Genomic DNA, 25,013 nt, shown 5'->3' on the forward strand with positions numbered 1-25,013 from the left:
ACAGCCAAAGTCATTGGCACTTGCTAATGCCACAGAGGCTGCCAGTGCTGTGTGCACGGTGCCAACACCACCACATTAACTCCCCAGAGGTCCTGGCTGGAGCTCCTAATACCCCCTCATAATCATGTTTTCTGTAAAGAGAGCCTTTCTGTGTTTTCTGCAGCCCCATTTCTCTCTAGAACTTCCCCGTGAGTCCATAGGAGCCAACTATAGAGCAGGGCAAATCCTGAGGATGTGTGTTTTCAGAGTCTTGCACCCCTCTGACAACTCTGGTGTTTTACTGAACCTGATTCTTCCGTAAGATAGTAGTTCTGGCCAGCGTGGGTATTTTGTACCCTCTGCCCTGGCACATTTGGTAAGGTCTGGAGACCTTTTTGCTTGTCACAACTGAGTGGGGCCTCGGGAGTGTTACTGACATTCAGCAGGTAGAGGCCAGAGATGCTGCAAGACATCCTGCAATGTGCAGTACAGCTCCTCCCACAGTAGGGAATTCTCTGGTCCAAAATGTCAGTGGTATGAGGTTGAGAAACCCTACTTTAGGATGTGTTTTCTCCCTGAGAGTCCAGCGCTTCCTCCAAATAGGCCTTGGGTTCCCCCAGCCCCAAGTCCACCAGATGGCTCAGTCCCATCTGACTGGTCCCATCAAGAATGCAAGTTAAACAGTCCTTCCCCATGGCCCGTTTACATTTGGAGTGTTGTTGAGGCTTCTTCCATCCTCCTCCAGGTCACACAAACCCATCCAGCTCTAGAGTCCTAGACAGGCAAGACCCAAAGCTGTGAGATTTTGTAAGTACGCCCTTCACCCTGCTAAGGTAACCTGAGGTATACAAGTACTAGGCTGGTCCTTAGGAAGCCTGGATCACGTGCCTGGCTACCTCCACAGCTCGGGCAGATCACGGGAGCTTCTTTCCGTATCTCTGGACGGAGTGTGTAAACAATGGTCAAGTAGCTCTTTCCACAGTGCATTCGTCCGGCTTAGCAACAGAACTCAAAGACCATTATATGCTTTCTGTCTCTTGAGAAATAAAAATACAACTGTAAAAGTCACTGCTATACATGTTTTCTGACTGGAAATATATCTTAATTAGTCCCTGTATTCTGTGGCACAGTATCCTCAGGGGGAAGGAACTGTTTGTTTTCCCAGAAAAAAAAAATATCTTAAAAAGACAAAGTCTTTGTGGGTTGCTATTTTGTTTTGTTGATGGTTCCTTTTGCTGTGCAAAAGCTTTTTATTTTGTTGAAGTCCCAATGGTTTAATTTTGCTTTTGTTTCCGTGGTCTCAGGAAACATATCTAGAAAAATGTTTCTATGGGCAGTACCAAAGAAATTGCCACCTGTGTTTTCTTCTAGGAATTTTATGGTTTCAGGTGTCACGTTTAGGTCTTTCATCCATTTTGAGTGTACTTTTGTGTGTGGTGTAAAAAAGTGGTCCAGTTTAATTCTTCTGCATGTGGCTGGTCCAGTTTTCTCAATACCATTTGTTGAAAAGACTGTCTTTTTTCCATTAGATATTCTTTCTTGCTTTGTCAAAGATGAATTGACCATATAATCATGGTTTATTTCTGGCCTCTATTCTGTTTCATTGATCTATGGGTTTGCTTTTGTGCCAGGGCCATACTGTTTTGATGATCACAGCTTTGTAGTATAGCTTGAAGTCTGGAATTGTACCTCCAGCTTTGTTGTTCTTTCTCAAGATTACTTTGGCTATTTGTGGTTCCACACATATTTTAATATTATTTGTTCTAGTTTTATGAAAAATGCTCTTGGTATTTTGATAGGGATTGCATTAAATATATAGATTGCTTTGGGTAGTATGGACATTTTAAGAATACTAGTTTTCTTCCTATCTGTGAGCATAGACTATCTTTCCATTTGTTCTACAAGCATTTTTTTTGTTGTATTATAGGTAGTTTTAACTGTGTATGGTGGATAGAGAACTTACCAAGGGCAGAAATGTCTTATCCATTGTTTAAGACCCCTGGTAGACCATCTGGCACACAGTGTGTTGCTTGCTTGGTTATTGTCCGTTGAAGGAAGGAAGGAAGAAATGAGTACAAGAAATGGAACTGTGGAGGAGCACCCCAGAACCAAGTGTGCTTTGCCTTTCTGGGAAGCCTCAGCTGAAGGAAGAGCGAAAACAGAAACTGTTTCAAATGATTTTAAAATGCCAGCAAAGATGTTACTAGAAAAACAAGAATGCCTTTTATTCAGGCTCAGCAGGTAACCCTCTGCTGATTCTGGGATACATTTTTTTTCCAACTACACGTGCCATTTTAAACACTGTTTTGGGGGTGCTTGGTGCTATGTGTGTGCTTTCATTCTCCCCTGGCAAAAAATTAAAGCATCATCTGGCAGGTTTGCAAAAGAGATCCTTTATGGATAGAAGATTTTGTTGTCAGTAGGTGATGAATCGATCTGCAGGGACAGGGTCCGTGAGGGAGCTCTCAGTTTGAAGCACGTTGTCACATGCTGGGCCTCAGGGACTTCTGGAAAGCTGTGATGTGGACTGTGGTTTGGGAGGTTAAGGAAAGTAGTGAATATATAGAGACAAAAGGAATGAAAAAGGAAAGATGTGTAAACTGTCAAAATATCACAAAATATTATTCCACCAGTAGACTCTCTCATTAACTTGCTTTCAGAAAACTCCTGTTTAAACTATGCACACACACATATGTGCACACACATGTTCACATAAACACATGTGTATATTCACATATACATTCATATAGGCATATCTATACATGATTTTTTGCACATATTACATATGTCTATGTGGTAAACCCTCAGCAGAGTATTTTACCAGATTAGTGTATGTGTTAACTGTTCAGAGAACAGGACATGGATACATAAATCAGCTGTGGTGGAGAAAGCAGGTCTGGACCAGTCCAGAGCCAGAGGTCGGACCCCTGAAGGGCCTTCAGGGCCCCACAGCATGAGTGCCAGGCACCTGGATACTGAGTCACAGAGGAGGAATGGGGGGCAGTGAAGGTGATTGTGTCTGCTTGGGAAGGGCGAGCTGCCCTAACCTGGCTCCTGCCTCACCATCCCCTCAGGTGTAAGGAAGGGCTCTTGGAGTCCTACGTGAAACAATGTCTTCTTACCTTTGTTCATTCAGCTTTTTTTTTTTAATTTTATTTATTTATGATAGTCATACAGAGAGAAAGAGAGAGAGGCAGAGACACAGGCAGAGGGAGAAGCAGGCTCCATGCGCCGGGAGCCTGATGTGGGATTCGATCCCGGGTCTCCGGGATCGCACCCTGGGCCAAAGGCAGGCGCCAAACCGCTGTGCCACCCAGGGATCCCTCATTCAGCTTTTAAGACAGTTTATGTTGGGCAGATACAAGAAAGGTCATAGATAGAGATGCTAGCCTCACCCTATCTGGACTTTAGCTTTCTTATCTGGAAAATGGAATTTCTGTCCTAAATAGACTTCTGGCAAAGAAAGGTAAGGACCCAGTGCCCTTTTCATGACACTAGGTGGGCCCATGGGCTAAACCTGTGGCAGATTGGACCCATGTCCTCTTGCACCTGTGTTTTCATGTCCTAGGCTGGCACGTTTCCATTTCATTGTCTTCTTGGTAAGACCAATACAAATGCAGGCAGTTGTGATGACAAGCCAGAAGCATCTTGGTGTCCATCTCTGCTTTTCTGGCAGTTCACTCAGTTTGCTTCAAGAACCTTCTGCACTTTACAAAATAGGTATTATTAGACCTTTTATGTTGTTGTGAAAACAGGACCAGACACATGTGTGTTTTGCTTTCTAGGGAGATGTGCATCCAACAGGATGGGAGAATTCATCTCACCGTTGTTTACTTTGGGAAGGAAGAAATGAATGAGGTCAAAGGAATACTTGAAAACACTTCCAAGTAAGTACAATGTGGAGCTGTAATGAGGAGTCATAGTAACCGACCTCAGGAGTACATGTCCAAGGCTGACACTTCGGCTTCTGTGGGTCAGATGGGCGGTCAGCTGGTCACTTGCTGAGCTAGGAGGAATTGTGTGTCCCCCATTCCCTGGGGACCACCCACCTGACACTGGTCCTTGCCGTGTTGACTTTGACAGTTGAGATGAACTGCCCTGAGGTGCAAGGGTTGGGGCACAGGCTTCTTTGGGCTTCTGTGTGACTGGGTGTTGTCTCAGTGCTGCTGATCTGGAGACTTTACGTCACAGAATGGGAATTAGGGACAGTGCATCTGTGCAATGAGCTCCGGCTGAGTGATATCCATGCTTGGGTTTCCTCCACTTAGCAAATAGTCTTACTCTTTTGACTTGCATTCATGATGCATTTTGAAAGATTAGGAGGAAGCCAGAAGTGATGGCTGGAATGGGATCCTTGATTAAACCTACTCAGTTGAATAGAAATTATTTAACCAAAAACATTAGACTCAGGGTTGTATATTTATATGCCATTGATCAGTTGCATGGGGGAGTAAATGAAAGCAGCACAGATGGATTTTCTTTGCTACCCAAATAAATTAAAAAGTATTTATTTGATAAATATCTGTGGCATTTTCTGCTAGTGAGGAAGCCCGAATGGTACCACCACTCTGCAAGGGAGCTTTGCAGGGCTTCACTTGAGCAATTAGGTGGGTAGTTTCTCTGTAAGTGAAACCTGGAGGGGCGTCAGTAGTACTCAGTGGCAGAAAAGGCCTGAAGAGATCCATATGGCCTAAATATAAACAGGGCCCCCTGTTCTGAGTTTCTGATAATTGGAAATAGGATGATAGTCAAAGGTTAAGAATATAAGATTGAGTGCACTTTTGTATTTGTTTTCATACTTTGTTACTAATTTGGTATCTATGGGCATGAGATCAGAATGCTTATTAGAATTACCTAAATGTTCTAAAGCAGTCTGCTGGTCTTATTTCTCTAAAACAAAACAAAACAAAACAAAACAAAACAAAACAAAACAAAACAAAACAAAACAAAACAAAACAAAACCCAAAGTTTTTTTGGAGTGTAGGCATGCTCATTTGTTTATATATTATTTATGTCTGCTTTTGTGCTGCAACAGAATTGAGTAGTTGTGACAGAAACTATATGACTTGTAAAGCCTGAACTCTACTCTCCAGTCCTTTGGAAAAGGTTGACCTCTCTGTGCTAAAGGAATATGGAATTCAGAACTTAAAACTAGCAACAGCTTAAAATCTAGGCCCCTATCAAAGGGAGATCAAAGAGAATAGAATAATTGAAAATCCTAAATGTAAGTGAAATAGAGACTCTCAAATCCAACACATTGCAAATATCCTTTTCATCTCTGCTTAAGAACGAGGAATTATTAGAATTCGTGTCCTCTGCCCAGTGGATAGGTTCCAGCATCTCTCAAAGTATCCATTCCTGGGCATGGATCTTTTTTTCATAAGTTTCCTAGATGATTCCAACATGCAACCAGGATTAAGAGTCATTGTCTGAGAAAGTAGTGGTCCACCCTGGGGGCTGCCCCATCCCGAAGCAGTTATCCAGGTGATTCTAAACTGCAATCAGAACTGAGAAATTCAGTCCTCCTGAGTCTGAGCACTTTAAAAGATATTTTCTGATATATATAACCAGCTTGACATGAGTCTGAAGGCCAAGTAGAAGGCCAGTTTAGTGTGGTTATGGGAAATATCCTTTTTAGTGACTGGAAGATTTAGGACTCTTATTATTAAGGCATTCTTCTCTGTGTCAATTCTCGATCAGAAGGTTGCTTGCTGAGCAAAGAATGAAGAGAATCTGAACAAAAAAAGTAGAAATCATTTCAGTGGTAGGGATCGTTTACTTAATTTTGGAAATTTTCCAGAGATTAATCTACCCATAACTGAGAACTTTGTGCCGCGGTGGGCCAGTCAGTGCTTTAACTCTGGCAAAACGAACTGGAACCCCATTCTTCTGTGTCCATGTTCTCATTTGCTAACTGGGGATACGTGCAGGATATCTCTGATGCCTTGGGGGTGTCCTACCCCCACCATGGTGTTGCTCTGACCAGAGCAGGGATGGCCCACCCTCTGCAGCCAGGCCTGACTTAACACTGCAGCCCTACCATTCCACCTTCCACATCAGTCTTCCTAATCACTTACTACCCTCACCTCCTAGCAAGACTTGCTTTAACTTGTAACCTCATCTTGATGGCTTCCAGTTCACAGCTAAACTGGGCCGGGGGGTCGGAGTGTGTGGTATTTGCCCCTTCGTCCTCACTCCCGTCATAGTCTTCCACTTGGTGTTCTCTCCATCCTCCTTTCTACATACTCAGACCGTCACCCTTCCGTGCCCACCCGAGTGCCCACTCTGGAGCTCTTCCTAACCTTCAGGCTTCTCTCTGGACTCAGACGGTACTTGCTGTCAGCATCTCTTCTGTTTGTCACTTGGCATATAATTTGTCTATTCCTAACTAGATTATAAACTGCATAGTAAGTACTACCAAATTACGTGGCTCTTTGTAAATCTAGTTTAGTGCCTTACTCAGAAAACATCCAGTGTTTGTTCATCAAGAGAAGGATAGGGGCACCTGGGTGGCAGAGCCAGTTATGCATCTGACTCTTGGTTTCAGCTTAGGTCATGACCTCAGGGTCCCGAGATCAAGCTGTGAATTGGGCTCTGTGCTCAGCGTGGAGTCTGCTTGAGATTCTCTTTCTCCCTCTCCCTCTGCCCCTCCTGCTCTTGCTGTCTCTCTTTCTCCCTAAAATAAATAAAATCTTTAAAAAAAGAGAAAGATAATACCACATACACAGTATATTTATACTCATAGTAATCTATATGAAAACTTATAAGCCCTATTTAAATGTCATTTTTATCATTCTTTTAGGGTAGCTAAACTTTTGTGCAAATGCATCTTATCTTTGAACAATAATAATAACCATTATTTACATGAATTATCTTGTTTAATACAGCAGCCTCATGAGATAGGTGTTGTTATTAATCCCATTTCATAGACAAAGAAACTGAGGCTGGAGAAGTGGTTACTCAGGCTGCCATCCCTACCATATCAGAGAGCCAGGATCTGAGCCTCAGCTGTTAACTGTCAATACTCCAGGTCTTAACATGACATCACATTTTCACTCCAGTGTAATCCCTCCTGAAACTCATAATTGTCAGTTGAAAGTCATAAGATTTAAAATCAGCCTCAATGATAATTTATTTCATCAGGATACCAGCATTGTGATTAAACTGTTCTAAGTCCAGGCAAATGTATGTATGTTAAGAATATCTTTTAAAAATCTAGTTTGGCTTATGTGCAATGTTTCATTCTGTCTCTAGATTTATGTTTACTCAGTTGAGCTTTACATTCCAGTTGATGGCTGTAGATTAGTGTTTTGGAAACTGCAATTTGTGATTCATTAGAGGGTTGTGTAATAGCTTTAGTGGGTTATGTCCAGTGTTTTCAAAAGATTGAAATAAAATAGGATAGAAGATATCAGGGTGCATGCATCAGAAGTAGTAAGGATAAATATTGTTTGGTAAGAGAGAGAGAGAGAGAGAGAGAGAGTGTGTGTGTGTGTATCTACTGTGTCATGATGTATAATATATTCCTTTGTAAGGGTTGCAGTAAAAATATTTAAAAACCACTGCCATGGATAACAGTACAAATCAGTTCTCAGCATCTGATTCTTATTCCATAAAGTTTTCTGTATTAAGCTGCAGTTAATCTCAGATTACTCAGCAATTAGAAACGACAAATACCCACCATTTGCTTCAACGTGGATGGAACTGGAGGGTATTATGCTGAGTGAAATAAGTCAATCGGAGAAGGACAAACAGTGTATGTTCTCATTCATTTGGGGAATATGAATAATAGTGAAAGGGAATATAAAGGAAGGGAAAAGAAATGTTGGGAAATATCAGGAAGGGAGACAGAACATAAAGACTCCTAACTCGGGGAAACGAACTAGGGGTGGTGGAAGGGGAGGAGGGCGGGTGTTGGAGGGGAATGGGTGACGGGCACTGAGGTGGACACTTGACGGGATGAGCACTGGGTGTTTTTCTGTATGTTGGTAAATTAAACACCAATAAAAGTTAAAAAAAAAAAAATCTCAGATTAAAGCCTAGCTTAATGATTCTCAAATATAAATGTGCCTTGGAACAGCCAGGGTGCTTTTTAAAATGCAAATTCCTGGGATCCAGCTTCAGAAATTCTGAGTCAGTAGCCCTGAGATGGAGAAGCTTTGTATGAGTCCCCTGAGTGATGCTGTTGGGGATGGCCCATGGCCCACACAGAGAAACACTGGCCTAGGTAGGACATTTGCTTGGAGCTATGTATCAGGAAATTTTAAAAAATTATAACAGGTAGGCAGATCGGCATGAGTTAGCATTTACCACATTGCAACTTCATCTTTGCCCAATCATAAGGACACAAAGGCATCTTTCAGAGGTATTATCTCTGAGATCAAAGTTCTAGAGATGAGACACTGCCCTGTCTTTGCAAGTATGTGACATAAGAGGGCTTTTTTCTAGATGTATTGTTGGGGACCTGCTTTGCTCTGGTGTGTGTCATCATTTCATTGCCTCTTTGAAAGGATTTGTTTGACATGTACCCTCAGGAAGATTTTATCAGGACCTCCAGAAGCATATTTGGCGGAAAGGTTTTATTCTAGTTTGTTTTCCTTCAATTTGTTTCTTAAACTTGAGCAGTATTCTTGTTTTGTTTTAATTTTTTTCTTACGTAATTTTTAGATACTCTTTCATTCGCTAAAATAAAAAAAAGCAGTACAGCAAATCCCTCCCAAGAAGATAAGGAATCTTGGACCCTGGGAGGCATCTTGTGGATTAAGGCAGCATCTCAGGCCTAAGGCCCTGCCACCTGGCATTTGCCAGAGGGGTCAAGTATGGTTCTGCTTGGTGGAGATTCTGCTCTTTGTGGAGATGTACCTGTATTAGGTATTCTAAATTGTGCCTTGGGCGATTTGAACATAGCATATAGTATTATAATAATGTTAACTTTCCGGAGTGTGATTATTATATTATTTAATGTTATAAAGGAGAGTGCCCTGATTCTTGGGAGATACTTCTCTTCAAGGGTAGAGCTGTTGTGCTGTCTGCAACTAACTTTGAAATGGTTCCAGGCAGGCAGTCAGGCAGAATGTTGACACTTGGTAAATTTAGGTGAAAGATAATGTGGATATTTATAGTGTCTTACATTTCTGAAGGTTTGAAATGTTTCCAGATGAAAATATTGGGAAAATAGATTATGAGAAAAATTAACTGATATTGTTTATATATTGGAATATAATTCAACGGTTAAAGAAGGGTGATACCAGCAAAAATGGTAAAATAAAGACCTCTGCAAATACTCTATAATAAAGCAATGAGAAAATTGCTAAACACGGTCCAAATCAACTGTTTAAGAACCCTGAAAATTAAACAAAGCTTGCAGTAATCTGGGAAGTATTTATCCAAGAAAAATGACTGATTTTTTGTGCAGCTTTCACCTGCCTTATTCCCACCTTCTCCTTAGCTCTTCCTTCAGTAGCTTTGGAATCTCGTAGTGCACAAGCTCAGCAAGAGCCACGGCCTGGCAACCACCAGGGGCTACCGAGGCGGGAGCTCTTATAAAGTGTAATTCCCAGAAAAATGGCATGATTTGACCTGTGTGGGGTTTTCTGGAAGACTCCTCTCACAAGGTTGTCTTTATTTAACCTAACTCAGAGCTCTCTCAGTGGAAATAGCCTTTCCTCCAAAAAAACAATTATAGGAAGTCTGTCACTTTGTGGCTGCCTGAGATGATAGATAAGAGTTGGACCAAACAAAAGACTAACCAAAAAGCTTAAATTAAAGGGGGAGGCTGAGGAGCAAGAGCTCCTCTGGGCCTTTCAAAAGCTCGAATACATTCCTGGGGATCTAGAAGGCCATGTTCAGGGCTAGGGCTGTGCACAAACTTGGGAGAGACACGAGCAGGCCTTAGCTTTTCAACTCTGGCTGACCTTGAGGCTTTATGCAAGAAGGAAGTAAAGGCTAAGGAAAGTGGTCAGCTGCCTGGTTGAGTGTTTATGGCAGGCCCTTAAGGGGCCTTGGGAAAGATACACAAAATCCCTTGGCAAAGATTTGGAGACTTACTTGTTCTAGAATTTCAAGAATGTCATTTTGTCACACACAACAGAGAATACAGACTTTACAGATTTAGTTCAAGAAAGACACTAAACAAATAACAACAACAAAGAACAACAATAAACAATGAGTTGATTCTCATTTCCAGGATTGCCACATTACATTGCTGAAAAGGTTAAGTTTTAAACAAAAAGTTATGAGATATGCAAAGAAAAAGTATGGCTCATGCACAGGAAAGAAACAATTATTAGAAATTGTCCCTAACGGGGCATCTGGGTGGCTCAGTCAGTTAAGTGTCTGCCTTTGGCTTGGGCCATGATCCTGGAGTCACTTGATTGAACACCACATCAAGCTCCCTGCTCTGAGGGGAGTCTGCTTCTCCCTCTCCCTCTGTTCCTCCCCCTGCTCATGCTCTCTCTTTCTCTCTCTCTCTCCCTCTCAAATAAATAAAATCTTAAAAAAAAAAAAAGAAAAGAAAAGAAAAGAAATTGTCCCTGAAGAAGCCCAGGTGTTGGACTTACTAGGCAAAAACTTTAAGTCAGCTATATTAAATATGTTTGAAGAATTAAAAGAAAACATATTAAAGAACTAATGAAAAGCATGAGAATCAAGTCTTGCCAAATAGAACCTTGTCTTACCAAATAGAGACAGAAGTTATAAGAAAAGAACCAAATAGAAATTCTAGGGTTGAAAAGTACAGTAAGTAAAGTTAAAAATTCACTAGGGGGGGGGGATCCCTGGGTGGCGCAGCGGTTTGGCGCCTGCCTTTGGCCCAGGGCGCGATCCTGGAGTCCCGGGATCTTGTCCCAAGTCGGGCTCCTGGCATGGAGCCTACTTCTCCCTCTGCCTGTGTCTCTGCCTCTCTCTCTCTCTCCATCTATGTCTATCATAAATAAATAAATAAATAAATAAATAAATAAATAAACAAATCTTAAAAAAAAGAATGAAGAAGATGAACAAACCTCAGAGACATGTAGGATACTGTCAAACATGCCAGTATAGGCATAGTAGGAGTTCCAGAGGAGACGAGAGAGAGAAAGGGGCAGAAAAAAATATTTGAAGAAATAATGGCCCCAGATTCCCAAACTTAATGAAAAATCTGAATCTACACATCTAAAAAGCCCAACAAACTCCAAATAGAAAAATCCATAGAAATCCACAGTAAACATATCATAATCAAATAGTTAAAACACAAAGAGAGAAGACAAGAAAGAATCTTGTATGTGGTAAGAGCAAAGCACTCATTGGGACCAAGAATTCTTAATAAGATTGACAGCTGATTTCTCAAGAGAAACAACAGAGGCCAGAAAGTGGGATGGTGTATTCAGAGTGCTGGAGGAAAAACACTTAACCAAGAATTCTATACTCAGCAAAACCATCTATCATAAATGAAGAGGAAATTAAGACATCCCCAGATAAAAAAGAACTGAGAGACTCCATCACTAGCAAACCTGCCCTATAAGAAATATGAAAAGGATCCTTGAAGACTGAAATGAAAGGACACTAGACAAATGCAAATCCTTGCAAAGCAATCAACAGTTGCAGTAAAAGTAAGCATTTCCCTATTTGTAGGGAAATATAAAATACTGTATAAATGTGTTTTTTGTTTATAACTCTTTTTTTCTCTTATTTTAAAGATAACTGCGTAAAACAAGGATCATAAATCGACACTGTATTGACAGACACAGTGCATAAGGATATCATTTTAATACGATAACAATACAAAGGAAAGGAGAGGGAATGGAGGTGATCCTGTACATGTACAATTTTGTACATGGTAGAAATTAAGTATTTCTTCAAAAAGAAATAGAAACTCTCAGTAGACCTATAATAGGTAAATGGATTGAAAGAGTAATAAGAAAACTTCCCCTAAAGAATAAGGCCAGGCACAAATGGCCTCACTGCTGATTTCTTCCAGTCATTAAAGACGAATTAATACCAATGCTTCACAGACTTTCAAAATTTGGAAGAGGAAGGAACACTTCCCAATTCATTCTATGAGAGCCTATTACCCTGATACTACAACCAGATAAATATTAAGAAAAGAAAACTACAGACCAGTGTCTCTTATAAATATAGATGCCAAAATCCTCAAGAAAATCCTGGCAAACTATATCCAGCTACATATAAAAAGGATTGTACATCATAATGAAGTGAAACTTAACCTAGGAATGAATGCAGGATTGACTCAACATACAAGACTCCTTCAGTATAATTCACAAAACTCTGTGACCATCTCTATTGACACATAAAAGGCATTTGAAAAAACAGGGATTCACTTTATTTTGGATATTTCAGATAGATGGAATCATATCCTACATGACCTCTTGTGTTTGGCTTCTTAACTTCCAGTGATGATTTCAAGATTCGTTCACACTGTAGCATGTATCCATAATTCACTACTTTTTATTGTATAGTTCTTGATGTAAATGGGATTACTTTCTTAGGTTCTCTTTCATTGTGTATGGAAACAACTGATTTTATATGTAATTTTGTATTCTGAAATCTGAAACTAGAACTTTATCAGTTTTAACAGATTTTTGGTCTTTAGGGTTTTCTATATATGAGATCATGCTATCTACAGACAGAGATCATTTTGTTTCCTTCTTCTGATGTGGATGCCTTTAGTTTCTTTCTCTTGCCAAGCTGCACTGGCTCGCACTTCCAGTGCTGTGTTGAATAAGAGTGGTAGAGTGGGGCTCTTTGTCTTGGTCCTTATCTTCGAGGAAAGGCTTTTGACTTTTCACTGTTGAGTACAGTGTTAGCTGTGGGTTAATCATATATGGCCTTCATTAGGTTGAGGGACATTCCTTCTATACCTAATTTGTTCAGTCTTTATCATGAAAGGATGTTGAATTTTGTCAAAAGATTTTTCTGCATCTTTTGAAATATCAGATGATTTTTATTGAAAATAAAATATTGAAAAATTGTATGATTTTTATCCTTCATTCTGTGAATGTGGTGTATCATGTTTATTAATTTGCTGGTATTGAACCATCCTTGCATCCCAGAGATGAAACCCACTTGCTCATGGTGTCTGCTCCTTTTAATGTATTGATTTGGTTTGCCAGCATTTTGTTGATGGTTTTTGCATCTGTATTCATCAGGGAGATTGGCCTCAATTTTCTTGTCATGTCCTTATCTGGCTTCAGTATCAGAGTAATGCTGGCCTTGTAAAATGAGTTTGGAACTGTTCCTTCCTCTTGAATGGTTTGGAGGAGTTTGAGAAGGATCGGCATTAATTCATCTTCAGATGTTTGGTAGAATTTAGCCATGAAGCCATCTGGTCCTGGGGCTTTTATTTGTGGGAAATGTTTGATTATCGATTCAATCTCCTTGCTCCTTATTGGTCTATTCAGATTTTCTATTACTTTATGATCCAGTCTTTGTAAGTTGTATGTTTCTAGGAATTTATCCATTTCTTCTAAGTCACCTAATTTGCTGGCATATAACTGTTCATAGTAGTTTGATGATATTTTGTACTTCTGCGGCATTAATTGTAATGTCTCCTCTTTTGTTTATAATTTTATTAATTTGAGTAATAGCCCTCAAATCTCTTTTAGATAGTCCAGTCAAAGGTTTATCCATTTTGTTTATCTTTTTGAAAGAAACTTGCTAAAATGGAGTTGTATAAGCTGGCTTGTATAAGGTCAGAATCTAGAAAGTTCTAAATTGTTTAAAGTGCCTACTAAGACAAGCTGCCTGAGAATCTGTTTATTTTTAAATTCTTGATAGTATTCAAGTGTTTTCAGTAAGAACTCAAGTGATTTCGATTTTTAAAGCTGTTAGATTTAAAATCTTAAATTATACATTGAATGTAATATAGGTTTTTATGTAAATTTTTAAAGTTTCTTTTTTTTTTTTTAAGTGAAGGGTTATTGTGGGAAGTGCCACATCCAGGGAATTTCCTTGTAATGGTGGGGAAGAAGTCTGTATGAGAATAGATCATATTAGACAACAAGATCTTTTATCATTTTCAATTCAGCAATTCTGGGAAATGCAAGTCAATTAGAGAAATTAAATCTCCAGGAGAAACATTGGCTTTCTGAGGTCATTATAACTGCTAGCAGCATGATTGTATATAACTTGGAGGAGTCCCTGTGCACCAGACTTACTATAGAAAGGAGGGTAATTGAATGAGAAACTTGAGAGTGTCATCAGCCAATAATACAATTCAAGAAGAGAAGAAGAACAGTGAGTAATCATGGGGGCCTTTTTGGAGCTATGTATTCTGAGTCAGTGGGAAATGACATAGTATAGGACATGGTGTCCTCATTCTGTAATGAAAAAGGCCAGTTTCCCTCCCCAGGCTGTTACTTTAGGTGTGCCACCAAGTGTCCCATTTCTTTTTTTTTTTTTTTTTCCCAAGTGTCCCATTTCTTTGTATGGATACATTAAGTGTCTCAAACCAAATTGTATCTCATTTTTCTCAGCTCTCTTTTTTTCTGTGATTTACATATTTGCCATCCTTCTAAAAGCATGGGTTTCTCTCTTTGCAATCTATTGGCTAGAGACTTTTTGCTGATATATGGGGGCCTCCCCTGCTTGTACCTGAGGGAAGGAGGAGCCCTGAGCAGTGCCCCCCAATAGCGAAGGTCTGAGATACACCCAAGCCTTCCCCAGGGATTTAGCCTGTGATTCATCTGAGGCTTATTGATCATCCATGGCGTCCCCATGTGGGCCAGTTACTGCAGAGTACCAGAGAATCTCTGAAGATCCTGCCCACCAAGGGTTTACAGCCTGCTAGGTCACCAGGTACATGTCTGTAAGGCAAAGGCAAGGAAGGCATGGGCACAGGGGAGACGAGGGAGAATGAGGCACAGTGCCTAGGAGGGCAGAGAGAGCACTTCAGTTTGCAGCATGGTGGGAGAGGTGGTGACACTTGACTTGGGTTGTCAAGACCAAGCTGGATTTTCACTGGAGTGGATTCAGAAAGTCCATAGCAGGAAGGGACCCCGAGCAGAGGCAGGAGGCCCCAGCCATGGCACACCATCAGTGATCATCTTCTGGCAAAGGACAGAACAGGGTCCTTGCCTGTGCACTTTGGTGGCCTGCGTCTGTGGGATGTACAGCCTCGTGGCCATGTTGGGCACATTCCCAGACCCACCACCAGACCCCATTGGGGCGAGTCAGGGTTTTGTGTTGAAATGTGTCCTTGCTCTTACATCGGCCTCACAGCCTCTTCAGACACATTTCCGACGATGCTGTGGAGCAGGGGTGCTCTGGCCTAGAGAGCCAGTCCCCCCCGCCCAGTGAGCCACCTTTCTGAATGGCTATGGGACGTGGTGAGGGAGGGGCCTGGCTCTCATGCAGAAGCCGCTTTCTCTTCATCTTGTTGGCGTCCTGTGCTCTGGAGCTGGTGCTGATGAGTTTGAGATGAGAGGATGGTATACAAGGCCAGGCCCAAATGTTCACCAGTGGATTAGTCTCTCTGTTCTGGAAAAGAGAGGAAGTAAAGTGGTTCCGATTCTTTTTCTGGTGTTTCCAGCTCTGCCCCCTTTCTTGCTAGAGAATGCTTGGTAACTATCAGAGGCCCTTCCTGACAGCAACGAGGAGAGCACGGGCTGCCTCCAGATGCTGCGCAGTTATAGGAAGTGCCTTGGGTGGGCTGCTCAGGGGAGGACAGTGCTGTGGTCCATCTACAGATCCTAGCTGAGCTCAGCGGCCTGGCTGCCACCCTGGGAACGACAGACAGATGACAGAGTCGGCCCTGGGCCCTCTCCAACACCTATGACTGGCGCATGGTGCCTCCCGGGCCAGCGGTGCCTCTGTCCCCATCCAGCCTCCCTGCACTCATGTCAGTGAGTCCTTCAGCGCAGAGGCGGGCCATGGGCACACTCTCTCCTGGCGGCCGCGAGCCCGCCCTCTCCTGGAGGAAGGGGAGGCCTGCAGAGCTGGTGGGGCAGGTTTTTTGTGGGGGGTGGGGGTTGTGTTGGCCCCAAGGGGCAGAGCCGGGTGCCATGCACCCACAGCGCCCTGTGCAGCCTGGGCCACGCTGACAGTAGTGCAGTGGATGTGAGGTGACGTGGATGGCCTCATCCTTGTGGAGAGGCTGAATGAAGAGAAAGGAGGCCGACTGCCTTTACGTTGGGGCCACACAGAGGGTCCCTTAGTGTCCCGAATTCTCTTTCTCTAGAAGTAACACATTGAAGCCTAGGAAACATCCTAGAGATGGTTATTAGAAGACTTTTCCAAAAAGTTCTTCCAGATGAAGGCCATCTCAAGTCCTAGGCACGGTGTTCCCCCCACCCTTCTTTCTGGTGGCCCTGAAAGGGCAGACAGGCCCAGCCCCCATCCTCTCCCTCCCCGCCCTCCACCAGCACAGCAGCTTGAGCCAGGAATTGGGAATCTGGGGATGGAATCACCCAGATTAATTTGCACAATGGGTGAATGTATACATGAAAGTACCACTCTGCCCTCTAAACTTGTAGTTCTCAGTGGGTCTACCCATCACTCAGTACTCAGTACCTGACAGCCTTGTCATATCTGTGACACCGTTACCTCAGTTTCTAGCTCTGCCTTGTATTCTTGGGATTCAACGTGACTGAACTTTGGTAAAAACTTGATATGTAGACACAAAGAACCATACACCGTTCAAGGAAGGAAACTGGGCAGTTCCTTTCACACAGCCTGTTAAGGAACTGCACTCCTCTTCCTTTGGTGAAACTTGCTTGCTGTTGTTCACGTGTAAAGCATTTGTATATCTGAATTCTCTGATGGTAGATCCTGGAAAGCATCTTGGAGGAGGCACCTGAATTAGGAGTCACAACCTGAGTGAGGAGGTCCTTGCTCATGGGCATGCCCGTCCTGTCCCCCTGCCAATTAGCTAACAGATATCCCTGCAGACTGGGGTGGGGGGTGCCCAGAGAGTATGAGCCTTGAGATACATTGAGAAGGGAACCTACTACTAGCCATTAGAAAAGATGAGCAGGGGAGCCATTATGAAGAGAAGAATGGCATAAGTGCGAGGTGAAGGAATTTGCCACAGACCAGGCCCCCTGCTCATGAGCAGGGGTCAGAGCTGGAATAGGACTCAAAGGAGTTCTCTGATTGTGTCTGGCCGAAGACAGTTCCTGTCCCTCTATGTACTACGCGAATTCCTGGAATTTCTGCTCACCCATTTCAGAAAGTTCTGGTGTCTCAGGAAAAGAAGAGCCAAATGAAGAAATGTCTTGCTTGGCTTTACCACCAGAGGCCTGGGAATCCTCGCCTGTGCTGATGATAGCGAGAGCTGATGCTTACGTGTGCTCTTGGCAGCGTTTATCCAACTAATAACTCTGCGAGGTAGTTAAGGAAGGTGTCATTATTCCCATTTTGCAGATGAGGCAACGGAGCTTCCAGGAGATTCATGGAATTGCATAGATAACAGAGTTGATCTATAGGAGAGCCAGGTCTGGGATGGCCCTATCAATCTACATCCAAGTCTGTCATTTTTCCTACCAAGCTCTCTTGCTCTATCTGAAGGTGGGGAAGGAGTCCAGGCTTGAATCTCTTTGGGGATAGACATTCATCAAGACTACCATGCCTGGTCTTGAGTTGCATACAGATGAGAAGATACTAGGAGGGGCTATTCCAGTGTGATTTTATGTCTTTGGCCCAGTGGTGTCATTCAGGTGGCTCAGGAGGCACGGAGGTTGTCCTGGGTCCTATTGACCTCGCCTCCACTGGTTCAAATTTCTCGATCACACAAAATATCCATTAGCTGTAATGATACAGTTTTCACTGTGGGGAAATTGCTAGAGAAAGAAGTTAGCTGGTGTTAAAGCTTCACTAAGTAAAAAATAAATAAGTAAATAAATAAATAAATAAATAAAGCAAGCTTCACTAAGTGTTCTTGGTACCTTTAATTTCAGTGAGTTTCCAGTGAGTCTGGCTCATTCTATATCTTCTCTGTTAGTCTCTGTACCCTCACAGTTACAAGAGATACCTGACAATGTGGATGGGCTCTGTCCACCTGGGCACATGAGCACATGATGACTATGTTCTTCCCTCATAGAGCTGCCAACTTCAGGAACTTCACATTCATCCAACTGAATGGAGAGTTTTCTCGGGGAAAGGGACTTGATGTCGGAGCCCGCTTCTGGAAAGGAAGCAACGTCCTTCTCTTTTTCTGTGATGTCGATATCTACTTCACCTCTGAATTCCTCAACACGTGCAGGCTGAACACGCAGCCAGGTATGGGTCTCTGGCCTCGACGCTTCCCTTCCTCTCACTCCTTCATGGTTCCCTCTGACGTCCTGCTTCTGAACAGGCCTAATTTACCCCAAGAAAAGGAAAATCATCTGGTTTGATTTCTCCTTTGATGTCAGGGTGGGACTGTTGGCCCCCATAATCCTGAGATGCTTTGTCCTAAGTCTAGGACCCCTGTTCCATGTTCAGCTGGGAGGTGGGCTCTAGTGAACATCCACAGGACAGGGCATGGTGGGGATGATGGGGGCTGGAAAGCTGTCTGAGATTGAAGGGAAAGGAGTGGCCATGGGCAGACACTGAGGGAGGCAGGGATCTGAGCAGAAAGAATCCACGTGGAGAAAACCATTCTCCTGGAGTTTGACTTGTAAGCAGGCTAGTATTCAGCTGATAACCACTGTTACATCATTGACGCTCTTGGGTGTAAACTGGTAAAGAGCAAATGCCCTGGGGTGCCTAAATCTACTGCTGCCTGAAGTCACCCTGGCCCTTCTGGCCACCCTTCAGAATCCCACAAGGCAGCAGTTAATGGGTTAATGTCTGGCAGGGCAGCTCAGTTGCTCCCCAGAGCCCCCATCTGTCAGGACTTTGCATGCCACTTCTGTGCTACAGATAGAGAGTCTGTGGTAGAGTTGTGTAGGACTGCTGAGATCTGTTTTATGGCTGAGTGAAAAGAAAAGAAAAAGTGGATGTGAATATCTGGGATTATCAGAGGGCTGAATATGAGTGAACAAGCCTACTAGCTTTGCTTTAAGTGAATGTTTGTTTTCTGGTTTGCAGGGAAGAAGGTATTTTATCCGGTCCTTTTCAGTCAGTACAATCCTGGCATAATATACGGCCATCACGATGCAGTGCCTCCCCTGGAGCAGCAGCTGGTGAGTAATTATCCCGCAGGTGCCTTTGTGCAGCTCTCTTCCCTGTCTTTCATTACCAGGGGCACCTGACCATGAGTAAAGGTGAGTGGAAATCTGTGGATTGATTCCCACAGTAATTTTTAAATTTGGCAGACGTTCTGGCCTTTGGTCCCAGTGTCTTGTTGATTAAAAGTGCTTGTAATATTTAAAAGTGGAAAATAAGTAGGAACAGTACCTTACAGAAAGGTAATTTCACACCTTCATAGTTTTCTTCTATGGCTTTTAGAAACTAGTATTATCACATTATGGATGCAGCACATTTTTTCTTTGTTATTACAGACCCTCCCAGGTAAGAAAGGTGACAGCTAGGAAGCAGAAGTAGAAGGGGGTGGCTCACTGCAGGTCACCCAGTGAGCACATCAATGGGGGAGTGAGGACCAGACCCAGGACCCTTCCCATCAGTGCCCTCATCCCCACACATGGCAGCCACTCTGAAGCATGGTCACCAGCAAGCTGGCTCCTAGAGGAACGTTGGAGGGGCTTCTGTGCTGAAATCTTGGTGGGCGCCTGCATGGCCCAGTGGTTGAGCATCTGCCTTCGGCTCAGATCATGATCCTGGGGTTCTGGGATCAAGTTCCGAATTGGGCTCCTGCAGGGAGCCTGCTTCTCCCTCTGCCTATGTCTCTGCCTCTCTCTCTGTCTGTAATAAATAAGATCTTAAAAAAAAATCTTGGCTGCACAGGTGGTGGATAGTGGGACCACACAGCCCCCCCAGGATCTCTGTATGCTGAGTGGTCTTGGTGGTGGCGGTGGTGGTGGCCCTGAGTCCAGAGAAAGCAGTGTGGGCCACGGGAAGGTGTGGTAAAGCCAGAAGAGGGTCTCTGTAACACAGGTAGGCAACGCCCTTTGAGACAAAATTCCCCATTATTGTTGTCATCCCCAACTTGAACTCTGACCTTTCCCGGCAGAGGTATCAACTAGGTTTGTCTAAAGCTGCGTTCCAGCTCAGGATGACTGTCAGGAGGCGTCTGACCTTGGGTTGTCTGCTCTTCATCACCTTGAGTGTCTGTGTCTCCTCTTGAGGCAAAGCCATGTTTCTTCCCACTGAGTACCTCTTCGGGTACAGAAGGGAAATCCGCTGTGCGAACGTGAAGCTGTGAGAGAACCTGTCTCTCAGGCTTCTGTGCAACGGGAGAGTAAATTGACTTCATTGAAAACATGTGTTCTTTGAGATTCTTTTGGCAGACTGATTCGGTCCTTAGGGTTCCAGAAGTAGCAAAACCTGTTCTCTGTAGCCCCGTCTTCCAGTTAACCTCTGGCTGATATAGGGATCTTTTCTAGAAGGTTTAGCTTGGGTTCCCTGAGGTTGAATGAGGTTGAGTCCTCGCCCATCCCAGCGTGGTTTCTCTTTGGCCTGTGCTGCCCAGTACCGTGATCATATAGCTCTCTCGTCCTGCAGTGAAACTCCACTACCACAGATAGACCGAGGATCTGTTCACGTAACCATATGTATATGTGTGCTGGATATCTCAGCACCGTCAGAGTTTTTCATTCCCCAAGAATCAGTTTTTGTCTACCTTAGGATGATATCACTTCTGTCAAGACACAGACCACCTTGTTTCCTTTCCATGAGTTCTAAGTTTCTATTAGGGCTGGAGGGGGAAAAAGAATACAGGATTTATTTTCTTTCAGCCAATCAGAATGTAAGTTCCTTTGGTTTTAAATAAAGTACTTCTTTACATTTGACATCAAATATGATTAATGTTTCGACTTCAAACTCATAAAGATCTTATTTGCTTGCAAGGAATTCTTTTCATTTCACACTTTAAAAGTTTTATCCTTTTATTACCATTCCTGCAGAGAAGCAGGTGCAAAGGGAAACTAGACGTGTGATGTGGTTAAGCCAGTTTCTGAGATCCCTAGAATTAGTAGTCAAGCAGAAACAACGGAGGAACGCCTGGATGTCTCAGCGATTGAGAGCATCTGCCTTTGGCTCAGGGAGTGATCCCAGGGTCCTAGGATCGAGTCCCACATCGGGCTCCTGCAGGGAGCCTGCTTCTCCCTCTGCCTGTGTCTCTGCCTCTCTCATGAATAAATAAGTTTTAAAAACAAAACAGAACTGAGGTCTCTATGTCCACAGCTAGAGCCTCTGAATTATCCTGCAGCCTTTGACAGTTACTTCTAAATACACCTTAGAGCTTTCCTAGAGCACATAAATCTGATATGTTAGGGTTCAGTCTTCATGATGGCTTAGTCCAGAGAAACACAGTAGCTGTCTCTGAGACACAGGGGGTTCTTCATCTACAAGGGAAGTGTTGATTATGTTCGTTATTGAATGAGCCATTTCTTGAGCACTTGCTGCCTACAGAGATCTAGATTGGAAGTTCTGGATGAATCAGAGGAACTGAAACAGTTTTGTATGACGTGATTGGGGAGGTCACTTTACTGTCTTGTTTTTATGGACTCGCCCAAGATCATACAACCAGCTAGTAGCAGAACTCAGGTTGAAAGCAAGATTTCCTTACCCTACTGCAGTGGAAGCAGATTTGCTTAGGATCGAGATGAGGGCTGAAATATAAAGGAAATGATCTGACAAAAATTCCAAAGGAGAACATCAAGCTACAGAAATTAATTTAATGGAAACAATGTGTAGGTGCTAAGAAGGTATACATTGAAACAAGATGGTTAGACATGGTAAGTTAGGAAAGACTTCCTACCAACGGTTCATTTTGACTCAGTCATGAAAGATCTGAGATCTACAGATATTTTTTTTTTTTTTAAGATTTTATGTGACAGAGAGCATAAGCAGGAGGAGCAGCAGGCAGAGGGAGAGGGAGAAGCAGGCCCTCCGTGGAGCAGGGAGCCTGAAGCAGGACTTGATCCCAGGACCTTGGGAACATGATCTGAGCCAAAGGCAGACACTTCACCAACAGAGCCAGATCAGGTGCCCAGATCTATAGATATTCTTGAGAGCCACCCTGGAATATCAGTGTCGAGGTGGAGGGAGAACACAGATCCAGAATGGAGCCATAACGAAGAGTACTCACTGATGCAAACACAGGACAAGTGTGCGCAGCCCAGCGAGTGTGACCTCAGTAGTCCCTGTGCTGGTCACTGCCTGTCAGTGGCTCTGCTGTGACACTTTGTCTTCAGACTAAAGCCAGAAGTCACATTCGGGGGTAGGGTGGGGGGGGGCATTCAGACTAGTTGTTTCTTTACTTTTGAGTATAGACCATTAATAATAAGTATGTGAAATCATGGGATTTTATGCTAACATTTAATTTTTTGAGTTGTAAACCTGAGATAAAACTTGCTGATATTTTTATGTAGAAAGACTCAGAGAGAAAGGACTGACTCTGACTTAAATGATTATTAACTTTAGACATTCCACTTTCCTGGTTCCAACCTGGTTCATGCTGGTACCCATCCAGCTCTTCTGTCTGCAGAGCTTCTCCCTCCCCGGACACCCGGCCTTTCCTTCCCCCTCTGCCAGAGATACATTTCCAAAACATAGATTAATCCCATTTTAAATCATCTTGTCTGGCTTAAAGCCAGCTAGTAAATGTTTAACCACCCACCCTCTGGAAAGAGGGGAGGCAAAGCCCTGATGCACGGTGTTCCATGCTGCCAGTGATTCCACCCCCCCACCCTCCTGTGGCCTGGTGGAGGCCCAGAGCGATGTCACTGCACACCGAGGTGGGGTGAGGTCTGGGAGCTGGCCCTGCCGGCCCCAGCATAGCACTGCCAGCCTTGATGGCTCCTTGGTTTTAAGTGCTCCCCCACATGGACTTGGAAACCAGTGACAGAGCATGTGTCTGCAAACCCCAGCATCTGGCGCATGGCGCCAGCTCAAAGTAGACCCCTGGCCTCTCTGCCTTTGTCTGTGCCCTGGCCTTGCCCCGAGAGGCCCTGTCGCCACCGCCTCCCCTCCGAGGCTTGGGGGGGCGTGACCTCTCAGCCTGCTGTGCACCCCACCCAGCATTTCCGTGCAGCGACTTTGTGCCTGTCTGTCCAGGGTGCACACAGCACACTGAGTCCTGTCCTCACCCTCTTTGAGTCCAGGTACCCTCCCTGTCCACCCCTTCCAGGAAGTATGTTACCACTAATCTGCATTTCAGTTTACATTTCTAAAACTTGCTGACTGAGCAGAGTCCATCCTTTGGTCTGCTCTTACACAGATAGCACTGGGTACCACAAGTGGTCATGCGTGCCATCTGCAGCCTGTCAGAAGCCAGCACTGCGCCCGCCTTATTGTATGGACCCACCAGTGAGGCACAGGGGCACGACTGCTCGTTCCGCAGACAAAACTTGCTGCACTGAGGCGTAGGTCACTTGCTGGGATTGCTGAGTGAGACACTGGGAAGCGAAGGTGGCCCTGTGTGATGAAGACGGGGCCAAGGCCGATGCTGCATGGCAGCCACGTGTTCTTAGGCCTTGGAGTGCTTCCAGGAGAGTGGAATCCAGCCGTGGGTATAGAGTCCTAGATGAGGGAGCCTGGACAGTTCTCCCCCAGCATGATACCCTCCAGAAGATACCTTATTCTTTTAAGCAGATACCAGTAAAAGAAGCCTTGTGGGAAAATGTGGGTTAACAGGGATCTTGGAGGAGGTGGCATTCAAGTCCATTCTTAGACCAATTCTATGAAAGCTGTGCCTCCACAGAATTTTATTTCTCAAGACATAGAAACGGTTACAGCAATCCTGGTGTTGGTCCGGGCTCAGTCATTCCACCTCTGCACCCCCATCCAGACTCCCCCAGTGCCCAGGTAAGGGAAGTATCATGCAGGGTCGGGGGCACCCACCCCAGCCACTGAAGGCCTGAAGCTCAGGGTGGCTGCTGCTTGCAGGCAGGACTGGCTGCATAATTCGTGTGGCCCAGTACAGAGTGGAAGTGCAGGGCCCCGGTGCAGGAATTATTAAGCATTTCGAGAACATTAAACCCAGGAGGAAAGCCTCTGAGCGTGGGGCCTGCCGACTGCAGGGCCACATACAACAGGTGTTTCTCGTGAGTGTGAGCCTGGGCAAACACAGCCTTGGCTCTTGGGAGGCTCTCTTTGATTTAGAGGTAATACTCTGCTTGAGTATTTGTTATTTATTTTATTTCAGGGCCCAGATTGCACCATTAAACCATCGGCACCATTAAACCGACAGGCACTGACCGCCTTCCTGGGTCCCCCTGCAGCTGCAGGGTGGCTGTCTTCCCACATCTCTGGGGAGAGATTCTGGTCTGTGCTTTGTGTTTTGGTCCCAATAGAAAATAATCAGCCCTGTCACATGCATCACCCACAGAGGTGTGGGTCTGGAAACTTCCTGTGGGAGAGCAGGCTTGACAGCTGTCCTTCTGTGCTGTGCTATGCTCCTGCCCTGCAGTGTTCTGCTGAGATCTAAGGTGGAGAGGGGAGGGGGCTGCGGAGACTTGAGAGGAGGCTAGTCCTCAAAAGACCTTGTGTTGAGTCAGGATAGCACTTGAAAACAGATCGGCGAAATTCAGGAGAGAAGGAGATGTTTTTCTTTTGACTTATGATCTTTATCTGAGAGTTTCTTCCTCCTCTGTGGTAGTAAACATTGTTGGTGTATATCTATCTTTTCAAAGCTTGAATAGAGCAGTGGAGCTTCTCGTGCTTGGGGCGGAGGCTCTAAGCAGCAGAGCCCTCTGCTTAGAGCCCAGGAAGGCGAAAACATTTCTGTCCGTTTGTCCAAAGCCACATGATTCTGAATTTTCCCACCAGAATCCCTGGGCCCTCTTGACTCACCCAAGAACTCCTTATGTGATCCATGTCTGTTTCCACTGGCATGAAGCCCTCTCTGCCCTAAGACTGCTCCTCATCCTCTCTTGGAGAAGCATTTACTGAGTACCTGATATGTACTTGACAGTGATCTGGAGGCAATCAACCAGACCAAGGCCCTGGGCTTATGTTCACCAGTGGTAGTTGGTGAACACAGAAAAGAGAGGAAA

At 44.1% G+C, this 25,013-nt stretch overlaps 1 protein-coding gene across 13 annotated transcripts in view; it reads left to right on the forward strand.

Annotated features, from left to right (window-relative positions):
* CSGALNACT1 (chondroitin sulfate N-acetylgalactosaminyltransferase 1) overlaps positions 1 to 25,013 on the forward strand; it is a 256,586-nt gene that overhangs the window by 224,857 nt on the left and 6,716 nt on the right. For all 13 annotated transcript variants that reach the window (XM_041752350.1, XM_041752352.1, XM_041752349.1 and 10 more), the window contains 3 exons: positions 3,765 to 3,866; positions 18,014 to 18,192; positions 18,985 to 19,079. In XM_041752350.1, the coding sequence (XP_041608284.1) occupies positions 3,765 to 3,866; positions 18,014 to 18,192; positions 18,985 to 19,079 (376 nt within the window). The remainder of the gene's footprint in view (positions 1 to 3,764; positions 3,867 to 18,013; positions 18,193 to 18,984; positions 19,080 to 25,013) is intronic.

This window comes from Vulpes lagopus, chromosome 4, assembly GCF_018345385.1.
Source record: "Vulpes lagopus strain Blue_001 chromosome 4, ASM1834538v1, whole genome shotgun sequence".
Lineage (NCBI taxonomy): Eukaryota > Metazoa > Chordata > Mammalia > Carnivora > Canidae > Vulpes > Vulpes lagopus.